Genomic DNA, 12,524 nt, shown 5'->3' with positions numbered 1-12,524 from the left:
CAAGATAAGAGAGGCTGTTTTAATTTTATACAGAATATTTCACTTGCCTATCATTTTCTACTTGTATGGACTCTGCCCAACCCACGGCATTCCTAGGAAAGTATCAGTCATGCCAGTGATGGGCAGCTTCAGAGATGAATGCCATATTCAAATGTGTAGATGGTTTCTTTAATACAAATGGCTTTTCTTTATTCATACTTAACTGTAATGAAGTTCAAAATTATTTTGAAAGCATTACATTTATCCAAGATGCAGTTACATCTCCAGGTTTCAATGCTGTCTCAGTAATTTTGTGCTCCACTGAAGATTTAAAAGAATGAAGCTTTCTAAGTAGGAATGATAGCAAATTAAGCAATATTTGGGAGTCACGTACTGCTACAGTGTCACAGTGACAGAAGGAAGGAACTTTCCTTAAAATACTAGTAACTGGGGTGCCTGGGTGGCTCAGTTGGTTAAGTGTCCAACTCTTGATTTGGGCTCAGGTCATGATCTCATGGATCGTGAGTTCGAGTTCTGGCATCGGGTTCTGCACTCAGAGTGTGGTACCTGCGTGGGATTCTCCCTCTCTCTCCACCCCACCCCCACTCATGAGCTCTCACGCACTGTGCATGCTCTTTCTCTCAAATAAATTTAAAAAATACTAATTACTTATTACAAGTATTGGAAGCATAAGATAATTTTAACCAACAGGTATTTATTGAACAATTATTCTGTGCCTGGTTCTGTGGAGGGTATTGGGAATAAAAAGTATGAATAAGACGCAGCTTCTAACCTTTGGAGCTCACAGAAGGGCAGTCACTTCTGTGCTCCCACCCAACATATATTACACAGTTTTAATATAAGCTAGACTATCACATGTCTTGAGAAGACAGGATTTATAAAGGGCAGGACTATGGATCAAAACAGCAGTAACAAAAAAACAGGAAAAGATAACCTTCTTTAAAAAGAAAAATAGAGGAAGTATGCAAGCCAAGGCAGCAGAATGCTCTGCCTTCTTGGAATGTTCCAAGCTGAGGAATGTACCAACAATGGGCTCTTCATAGCTAGCTAGTCCACTGAGCTTTGTGACATACCTGATGACAAAAATTGTGTCTGAATAAATCACTCCTTCCTTATTTTCAACTCACAATTGTTGCAATGAAAAAAATTTTTTACTTATTGCATAATAAGTAATTCTATTTAAAAATAGAATAGAATAATGCATAAAAATCTATGAAACAAAGTAAAATTCATCTCAAAGTCCACCACAATTTTTTTTGGTGCTTTCATGTTTCCATTTCATAAAAATAAAACATATAATTCTAGGCAGATTTATATATATTCTGTTTAACAGGGACTCCTTTCTACAATATTTATTACTTCTCCTCTTACCCACATTTCACAGAAAACTAACAACCCAGGGGTGCCTGGGTGGCTCAGTCAGTTAAGCATTCAACTCTTGATTTCAGCGCAGGTCATGATCTCACGGTTCGTGAGATCTAACCCTGCATTGGGCTCTGCACCGTCAGTGTGGAGATTCTTTCCGTGTGCCTTCCCTGCTCACTCACTAACTAAATAACATTAAAAAAGGAAAACAACCCAGTATGTATTCTTCTAATCTTTAATACCTTTCTCCACCATGATTTTTTGCTCATATGCCCCATTTTCTTTTATTATATGAATTTTTTTGTCAAATTAGTTTCCATACAACACACAGTGCTCATCCCAAAAGATGCCCTCTTCAACGCCCATCACCTACCGCCCCATTTTCTTTTATGTGTATGTTACACACACACACACACACACACAAGCTCTTCTCACTTTTCTCATGGAAATTTCTCCATGTTGAGCAAAATTTAATAAACACAGGAATCACTTGGGGATTCTGATAAAATGCAGATTCTGACTCAGTAGCTGTGGCATAGGCCCCAAAATTCTATATTTTTAAGTTTCCCAAGTGATGTCAAACTTGCTCTGTACACAATACTTTGAGTACCAAGATATAAAAATCTAGTCTATCCTTTAAAATAGCGTATTCATACTCCATTCCACAATTCATCTAACAGCTCTCCAACTATTAGAGGTTTTCACTTTGTTTTGAGGTTTTTGCTGACACAAAAATTAGAGCATGTTTCTTTCCTCATTTTTATAGGTCATCCATTTCCTACTTCTACATAGCCTAGGGCCCAATAAACCTACAAGGTACCATCAGCTTAATCTGTGTTTACTGCCTACCTACCAACCATTTGACAGAGCTGCTGTTTTCCAGGTCTCTTAAACAGTATGCTCTCCAAGCTTGGAGGTGTCCCAGCATTGCCACCATGCTTCTCGGTCAATTCAATCTCACCATTGGGAGAACTTAGGATGTCAAAGAAACCATACAGGAATGAATGTGTTCTAATTCTGTTGGACATGTCACTACCATCCACAGTTGCTAAACATCCCACATCTTGAAGAAATCAGAGTTAGTACTTATAGAAACAAATTATTTTAACATTTAATGGCTTGGGACATCACAAGCTCGCAAAGTCCTAGAATGAAAATTCCGTATTTCAAATTTACTTTTCTGATTAAATTCTTATTTGAAGTTATTTATTTCTAATCGTAGGATGTCAATTTTATTATTATTTCTTGCCTCAGTTTAATTTTCCCTTGCTGAATTTTTTGAATGTTTATCATAAAGAATTGTCTTGAAAACCTATCGTGTGGGGATACAAATACAGATTTGGCAATTATAGTTCTTTGTCATTTTTGCTACTTCAGTAGTGATTGCATATACCTGTAAATAGACAATAATGTATAGTCAAATGTTCTTGTTTAACAGGTTCAGAACATGTCCCAGTCTATTGAAGTCTTAAACTTGAGAACTCAGAGAGATTTCCAATATGTTCTAAAAATGGAAACCCAAATGAAAGGGCTGAAGGCCAAGTTTCGGCAGATTGAAGATGATCGGAAGACACTAATGACCAAGCATTTTCAAGTAGGTTTGACTTCTGCAATCTTGTCAATCCAAATCAGACACTGAGTGCAATGGACAGCCAGCATGGCAGTCAGCTAGAAATAACTGTGCATCTGCCCATATGTGCAAGGTTAAAGACTCACTGGGGACATCAATCATCTCTCCACTGAAACTGACCATTAGCTGGTAGGAATGCATAGAAGACTTGCTATAAAAAGAGCATAATCCTCCCAGAGTTTGGTGGAGTTTCTGGAGATTTACAGGCCATTCAATATCTAAGACAAGGGGAAATCTCAAGGAAAATAACTAAATTTATCAAAGTTTTTTTCTGATGACTTAATGCCCTGCTAATATGAGGAGACAGAATATAAATTATTAACAGAGGCAACAATACCATTATTAATATCATACAAAAATAAAGAGGGCTGTTTCCTAATTTTATACAAGGTCTTCTCTTAGACTTTAAAGTTATTTTTGGCAATTATCCGGAAACACTGAAAATAGAGGAATAGTGTTTTTAAGCATGCTATGTGGACTTTTCATACCTATGTGTGACAGTGCCATAGATTTTAAGAATCTGACTATGATACTACCATTTGAATCTCTATTAAAACAAATTATCTGCCTCCAAAGGGATAGCACATCATTTATAGGACATCCTGTGGTTTTATAAACATAATGGTTTGTTTTCCCTCCCTTCTGTCATGAGTAAGATTCACTGCTGATGGTGAGGGGGTGGGCCTGAGTTTAAGCATCAGAAGTGCTTTTCACACAGAATCTTGAGGGCAGGGAGCTAGGATGTAACAGGATCTCTGCACAGCACATTTTGATATGGCAGATGTTTTCATGGCTGTGTAATTGTCTTCATTGGTGCTCAGGAGACTGAGTAGGGATGTACAGGAAGCAGTTTCTTCACTGAATCAGTTTTAAAGTTATACTAGAGAGGGGTGCCTGGGTGGCTCCGTCAGTTAAGCGTCCAACTTGGGCTCAGGTCATGATCTCCTGGTTCCTGAGTTCGAGCCCTGGTTCAGGCTCTGTGCTGACAGCTCGGAGCCTGCAGCCTGCTTCGGATTCTGTGTCTCCCTCTCTCTCTACCCATCACCTGCTCACTCTGTCTCTCTCTCAAAAATAAATAATAAACATACATAAATACATAAAGTTTTACCAGAGAGGTACAACAGAAGGAACAGAGGAGTAAGAAAGTTGAGGGTACTGACAGGAGATGAGGCTCAAGTGATGAATCATGAAGTTTAAATTGAAAAACAAAGCTAGTAGGTTAAGAAATTAGAATTAGAGCAAGACTTAGAAGTTACAATAAATGTAAACACAATTGGAAATGAGAGAATGAGTGAACTGGATGAGTCCAGAATTTATGGGGGAATGGTAAACAGCAAAAAATAAAAAAATAAAACAAAAAATAAGGCTGAGGAGCAAATAAGTTAATGCTAACCAATATTTATTGAGCGTGCACTGTGTACAAGGCAGTGCTGGGCCCTCTGCTGGATATATAATATAAGGATCTCTCTTCTATAAAATACAACTAAAACAAGGCACATGAAATTGACAGCAAATAGAAGCATAAATATTATTTAGCAGCACAAAGAGTAATTTTATTTAATTTCATTTAGAGAACATCGGGGAAAAGTTATAAAATTTGGCAATTTTTAAGAAAGCAGTTTGGACCAGTCCCCCCCAACACACACACCAAACAAACAACCACCTGAATCACAGAGGATATGAAAAAAACAGATCAGAAGATTCTCAGTGTTCAGGGTTAGGGTGTAGACTGTGGAGGGGTAATATGAGCCCAATGCCAAGGCCATCAACAAAGCAGGAAATGGTAAGCTGGCACTGACAGCATAGGGGGAGCACTCCCAGAAAGGAAGAAGGACACAAGGAGAGGTGCTCAGGGTGTCGGGCGCGGAGTAAAAATGATTCAAGCTCAGATGGACAGTGCCGAACTCTGCGATGCCAAGGGACAGTTTTAGGATGCCAGGCCTGGCAGGGTTGGAAGCGGAATGAAACATGTGCATCTGTGGGAACTCTTGAAAGAACATCGAAACAGAAAGATACAAAGCTGAGACAAAGTCAAGGCAATAATTGGCCTTTTCTAGAAGTTTGCCTAGTAGCAGGCAGGCTGCCAGTAAGAAAACTTAATTTTCAGGCAGCACCATATGAAGTAATGATTTTGATTTTACATGTAATCCAAGTAGATACTTGAGTTATACGCAAAAATCCAAATAGCAATCTTATTATTTTTCTGAAGAATTATATTCAACAGTTTTGACAAACCTAAATACATAGTAACTAATTTAATCCTCTCAACAATACTATAAAGTAGGTTCTATATTTATCTCCATCATTCAGATGAAGAAACTGATGTAATTTTTTCAGCCTTGTATATCTAACATGCATCAGAACCACAAAGTCCAGCTCTAGAGGTAAACCTCCTAATGCCAGTGCTGTATTGCCTCTGAGTAGATTACAGATGAAATTTAATGATAATAATGACATGCTCAATGTGTTTGCTGAATTTATGTATTCCCTGAGCCTGACGGCTCAGTCAGATTTATATATCCAGTCAGATTTGGCACTATGTGCTGAGGTGCCATATTTGAGAAGAAGAACTAGAACATTCCAAAAGTCACTTTAACATCAAAGAATCCTTTTAGACTGAAGAAAATCTTCCTCTGGTAAACTATTTTCAACTTATCAAAAATACTGAGATTTTGTCTTCTATACTTCTTTGAGAGAGAGCATGAGTGGGGTAGAGATGTGGAAGGAGAATGCATGAGAGAGAGATAGAGAGAGAGAGAGAGAGAATGAATAAGAATGAGAATATCTTAAGCAGGCTCCCCAGTCAGCGCAGAGCCCAATGCGGGGCTCAATCCCACCACTCTGGAATCATAACCTGAGCTGAGCTTAAATCGAGTGTCTGACACTCAACTGACGAAGCCACCCAGCCACCCTCTTCTATACTGTTTAAGACAGAAATCTTGTTGTAGGTATCATACTTGAGACTATCATTCTTATATGAAGAGATCACAGTTGGGCAAAATAGTCTGGCTACAACCTTTGCTACTGTAAGAACAACACAGCAGAAGGTGAAATTCTCGAAGAAATTAATAAGTAAAGATCTATGCTATTCTCCTTTAACCTTTTAAGTATTTGACATGTATATTGGTCAAACTTTCCACTGTTCCCTGATTAGCATCCAGGATTTCAAAACTCATTACCAATAATACAATTATGAATTTTTGAAAAGATCCAAAAAAATACAATTACCTAATTTTATTTTGTTTGTTTGTTTTTTTGGTTCAGGGGGAAGAAAAAGTCACCAAAATTGTGACACTGAATTGCTCTCTTTTCAGTATTCCCACAGTGTAACATAAAACTCTTCATAGTAACTGTTGCTATAATATGCAGCAAAGGCTACCAACAGAACTCTTATTAAAATCATAATGAAGCAATTGTGTTTTTCTTTTGGGATGCCACAGAATGCTCAAACTAATAAGTTTATTTCAAAATGAGCCACCAAAATGAGTAAAGCTATGCAATTCCACCTTTTCATTGTGATATTTATGAAATCTTTCTCATTATTAAGACTTTGTCCCTCGCACTCAACATGGGCATATATACAAATTCAAAAAATTCTGAGCTTACAGAAAGAGTGGAAATTTCCCCACAAGAAACCTAAGCCCATAAATCAGGGCAGCAATGGGAGCTCCTGCTATTTTAATGCGTTTATAGTAATAGCATCTTCCAAATGTAATTTTAAAATGCAATTTTCAGCTCCTTAAATTAGTTAGTGTACAACATGGTTCCTGACAGCGCGTATGGATTATTCTCAAATGATCCTCACAGTGACAGCTCTTTCCACAAATGAGACCATCTGTAAAAAATCTCACAACTGAATCACACTCATGAAATATTTTCACTGACCACCACCACCAAATGAAAGGAAAAGAAGAAAAGGTGACACACCTAGACCTTGAAAGTAAAAACTGCAGGTGGGGCTCAGTTCCATGATGCTAGGAATGAGAGACACCATGTTGCCAAATATGCTTCTTGTTCTCCAGATGAAAATCAACTTTGCAGTTTCGAACAACTCTGTACGACTAGGTCCTGTGTTACATAAACTGTGAGCACTTTGGTCCCTGAAAGAGTTAAGAGAGTTAATTCACTCCCTGAGTAAGCAACTCTGCCTTCCTTAAAGAGCTCTAAATTATCTATGCTAAGGCAAATGGAGTCAGAGTGTGGGTAATAATTCAAAATGGTAAACAGCAACATGCATTTCTTTGAGATTTGAGAAGCTTTTCATGATTTATTATGCTTGCTGAACTTACCTTCCTAATGATACTGTGGTAAGATGGATATTAAGAAGCGTGAGGAATACCTGAGCACTCTGGAAGGAGATGGAAACATTCTAAGTGTTACAGAAAAGCTGTTGTTCTAGGATCCAAAATTTCTTCTAAGTACCCCCATAACAGAGATAGTTAGTCATTGGGTAATTAGAGTTGACATAGGATATTTGACCTGTTTCTAGTAATTCATAATCGAAGATGGATCCTGATTTTATTTGCTAAATAAATACTGCATTGTTCGTTTTATAAAATGCTCCTAGAAAGTGAAATAACACAGACTCTTAAATGCTACTGTAAGAAGTTTTTGTAATTATGATAAGGATCAATTTAATAGAAAAGCACCTAACCATTTAAAGAGAGGTTCTAGTACTGGGATAAATGGATTTACTACTAATGATCACAGTAGCCACTTACATTTTCACAGTACTTAATTTCAACCAAAAATCAGTACGATTTTGATCTACTCTGATATACAAATATTGAATCATTATGTTGTATACCTGAAACTAATGTAATGTTACATCCTGATTATACATCAGTAAAATTTTTCTTCTAATTTTCAAAAAAAGGAATTTTAAATCTGTTTTAATAATCCCCTTTAGGTATCATATTAAAAAGAACGTAGCTGCTTGATCTGTTTAAATGACTCTCAAAAACAGCTGCCTGCTTTTTGCAGGAGTTGAAAGAGAAGATGGATGAACTCCTGCCCTTGATCCCAGTCCTAGAACAGTACAAAACAGATGCCAAGTTAATCACCCAGTTTAAAGAGGAAATCCGGAATCTGTCTGCCGTCCTCACTGGGATTCAAGAGGAAATCGGTGCCTATGACTACGAGGAACTGCACCAGAGGGTGCTTAGCCTAGAGACCAGGCTTCGTGACTGCATGAAAAAGCTGAGTGAGTACAACAACATGTTGTGTTTTTAAGTGGTTTCAATGAAAACTGCATTCCTATGCTCTGCAAATAGTCATGAATACCTATTACAGGGAAACCGATGCCTGCTTTCTAAGTGTAAAGTAAGTATTCCTCAATGACTTAAGCATGCCTATGTAATCAGTATTATTTAAAGGTTGCCTAATTTTCAGAGCACCCCGTTACCATTTGGTGACTTGAAATAACACAATTCTATTGGCTATGTGATAATATGGGATGGTCAATCATTGCTTGGCTAGAGGGGAGGAGAGGCATTTTTGGTAGTGGAGAAAGTTAGAGGCTAGGAAAAAAGTTACCCTGGGACCAAATATGAAACAGCAGTGATTAAATCAAACAAAAGCAATTCCTCTATTATAGACAGTGGCCATCATTTGGCTGTTCTGATCCACACAAGAAATAAAAGGGAGACACTTACTCAAATACATATTCACTACTTTGCAAAGGGCCAAGCATGTAACATGAGACATGGACTCTAGCTCTTGACTCCTAATGGTTCAACCTGGTCTAAATTCACAAACTCTTCCATTTTATTCATGAGGTAGTAATTTGTCAGATGAAATCATCCTGGGACTAGTCTCTAACTTAATGCAAAATAAATATGTGGACACAAATTGAATAAAGAGGAATTATTAAGTTCATTTAGGAATATTATTTTAGTTGCCGACATGAAGTAACATGACAAAGAGGGCAAGTCAATGACCACAGGAAAGTATTCTCCAAAAGGAAAGAAAAACTTTTCTCAAATAGAAAATAAACTAAAAGGAGGAGTAAAGAATTTGGAAAAGATCATCAATTTCTATTAAAGACACCTCCAGAGAATAAATGTAAACATTTGAAATTTGAATGGCTGACAAATATTTTAAGAACTATTTTACAAATGCAATTCAAATGAAAAAAAGAATGAAGATATAAAAAGTTGCATTCAGTACAGTTAAAAATGTGGGGAATCACCACATTAGAGGCCCCACTACCATTATCCCAGGGTTTCCAAGAGATTCCAACAAAATTACTCAGAAGGCAATTAACGTAAGCCCTAAAGCTTAACACAGGAACCCTCAGATCTTTATTCCTCATCAGTCAAGGCTCACTTTTTCACCTTAACTAGTTTACTAACAATCATGACTCCAGTGGATTCCATGACTCCCATTCTTGCACCCCTTCACACATAGTTCACATTATTGCCAAAAGGATTTTTTGAAGCCTCAATCTGAAATTACCTTGCACTGCGGAAAATCTCCTAGACTCCCTTACATCCTGTGATACAGTCCACAGCTTATGCGGCCCTCCCTACTTCTCCCACCTTACGTCCTGTCACTCCTCCCCTCACACACTACATCCCAGTCATGTGTGTTCTCTACTTTCTCATTGCAGGGAGGTGTTGTGATGCTGTCCCTTCTCCTGAAAAAATTTTCCCCCTGCTTATCCTTTCTGTGTCAACACACTTGCCATATGAGACAAACTCCCATTCATTCTTCAGGTCTCAGTTTCTCTTTTTTTTTTTTTTTTTTTCCAACGTTTATTTATTTTGGGGACAGAGAGAGACAGAGCATGAACGGGCGAGGGGCAGAGAGAGAGGGAGACACAGAATCGGAAACAGGCTCCAGGCTCTGAGCCATCAGCCCAGAGCCCGACGCGGGGCTCGAACTCACGGACCGTGTGATCGTGACCTGGTTGAAGTCGGACGCTTAACCGACTGCGCCACCTAGGCGCCCCTTCAGGTCTCAGTTTCAATGTCATGTCTTGCCACACTCCCTCACTGCTCTCCGGATGTATACTATGTGCCCCAGCTAGGTGCTCCCAGACCCTGATAGGTCACCAATGATTGCGCTTTTCATGCTTCATTATCATTGCATGTGTAACTGGATGGCTATCTTCCTTGATTTTTGTTCCATGGGAACAAGAACAATGTCTATGATACTCGCTCTAAATCGCATATTCCGATGCCTAGAAAACTGCCTAACAAAGAAAAATTACTCAATGAGTATTTGCTGAATAAATTAATCCTACAAGGAGTCATATAGTAACAATTTATAAATTTCAAAGAATAGGTATTAGCTATTTCAAGTCTTATTTGAAAAAAAAAAAAAAAGCTTTCTTAGCCACATATTTCAATCAGGTGGTATAGGACTTACTAAGACTAAGCTAAGCAAAAGTTATTTGACGTATCACTTAAATATTTCCTTATATGTTTTTCTTTTATAATTGTTATGAAGTTTACTGCTAATATACACTAGGTAAATATTACTGACATAAGTGAATTCTGCTATATATTTTTTAATGTTTATTTATTTATTTTGGGAAGGGGGAAAGGAAGAAAGAGGGATAGAATCCCAAGCAGGCTCCACACTGTCAGCACAGAGCCTGAGGCGGGGCTCAAACTCATAAATCCCGAGATAATTACCCGAGCCAAAATCAAGTCAGACATTTAACCGACTGAGCCACCCAAGCGCCCCAAGTTGTATTTTATTTTTAAATCATGAAATACCTTTGGCTCACTGTACATGTTACATAGTTTGCCAGATGAAGTCTCCACCAAACTAGATAAGAAGAAAATCTCAAGGCAAGACTTGTTTGAGTGCCCTCAATATCTAAGTTACTTTGGGGGTTACAAAAAATATCCAGATGCATATTTATTAGCCCAGAAAATATTTGATTAAAGATTTTCTGGGGGCACTGGGTGGCTCAGTTGGTTAAGCGTCTGACTTTGGCTCAGGTCATGATCTCACAATTCATGGGTTGGAACCCCACACCAGGCTCTATGCTGACAGCTCACAGCCTGTTTCAGATTCTGTGTCTCCCTCTCTCTCTGCTCCTCCCCTGTTCATGCTGTGTCTCTGTCTTAAAAATAAACACTTAAAAAATTTTTTAATTAAAAAATATCTATTTTCTGTAAATAACAGTGCATAGGATTGGTCTGTGTAGGGCTTTACTTGCTTTGGAAGAGGACTGGTTGTTACAGATGAATCGCTCTAGAGCCTGAGAATCAATTCACTTGGTTGTTCCTAGCATCTCACAATAAACCAAAGCCATCAACTTTGTATACTGACACCAGTTATCTGCTAAGTATACATGCAGTCAACTAAAAGAAGGACAGGCAATAGAATAGTTCTAGCTAGTAAACACCTTGAACCTTAAAGGGTGCCAGTCAGGTTTTTGAGGGACTGGCATGGAATATTCTTGGAATGTATTCAATTTTAGAAATTAATTTCACTTCTAACATACATTCTGAGTTGACTCAGCTGGAAATAATGTCTACCACAGTTAGGAAATGAAATCTACACAACTCTCAGCTCTTTCATAATTCTGCTTGTTTTTTAGTCTACACATAACTCCTACACACAGCCTCCTTCAATATTGAAAATGATATTTGGGAAAAATGGTTTTGATTTAAGTGGACACAAATTCATCCTATTCCTCCTTACTGAACCATGGATAATGTTTCTATGGTGTCCTTAAACCTTAGGACTGCAATCCACAATATATAGATTTTTTTTTTAACAACAAAGGTTCTTTTTATTAGTTTTCCTTCATAAACAACAAAGTTGAAAGAATGTGACTGTCCAATTAACTGCATTAACTCGTTAATATTTTAACTAGTTAATATTTTTATTTTAACTAATCAAAAACAAAATCTAGCAACTAATACAAATATTAGACACCAGTAAACAGTATTCAACTTTCTTAATGAGATGGTTGCTGTTTGAATTCATTGATATGACCTTACAAGAGACTGGAAGTAATTTTCAGATGTTATAAACTCTTTCCTGGATTATTAGCAGCCCTCAGATCCCTACTTACCTAGTAGAGAGACCAGTGGCTCAAACAATGACTGTAAGTCATTTATGCTTTTTTTCCCAAGAACTGGGTACTTTTCTATGTCACACCACTTTTACGTCCAATAGCAAACCTACCTACTGAGAGTATCCTAAGCAATGAGGATATTTATGATATTTATCAACTGGATCATAATCGTTAATTACAAAGTAAAAAACATGTTCAGGTAGAGACAGACAGCCCTAATGCTATGAGGTATGAAGTCACATGGTCCCTGAAAAATTAAGTAATCTTCATATTGTCCATTTAAAAATTATTCCAGTTTGAAAGGAAGTATCTCATACATATATTTCCAGAAGAAAAACAAACATGATTGTGAGTGGTGTCTTAAGATCTAGTTTGATTAATACTACTTAGTATTTATACTTGCTGGAAATTAATAAAGATTGGATCAAATGATCTTTTAACACCATGCCTACTATCAACTCATAACTAAATGCCCAATTATCAACATAT

At 37.4% G+C, this 12,524-nt stretch overlaps 1 protein-coding gene across 2 annotated transcripts in view; it reads left to right on the top strand.

Annotated features, from left to right (window-relative positions):
* OLFM3 (olfactomedin 3) overlaps positions 1 to 12,524 on the top strand; it is a 201,557-nt gene that overhangs the window by 166,171 nt on the left and 22,862 nt on the right. For both annotated transcript variants that reach the window (XM_025932428.2, XM_086717703.1), the window contains exons 3-4: positions 2,804 to 2,959; positions 7,979 to 8,198. In XM_025932428.2, the coding sequence (XP_025788213.1) occupies positions 2,804 to 2,959; positions 7,979 to 8,198 (376 nt within the window). The remainder of the gene's footprint in view (positions 1 to 2,803; positions 2,960 to 7,978; positions 8,199 to 12,524) is intronic.

This window comes from Puma concolor, chromosome C1 (assembly GCF_028749965.1).
Source record: "Puma concolor isolate L17-30 chromosome C1, mPumCon1.1.hap2, whole genome shotgun sequence".
In the NCBI taxonomy this organism is placed as follows: domain Eukaryota; kingdom Metazoa; phylum Chordata; class Mammalia; order Carnivora; family Felidae; genus Puma; species Puma concolor.
This window is presented reverse-complemented; position numbering and strand designations above follow the sequence as displayed.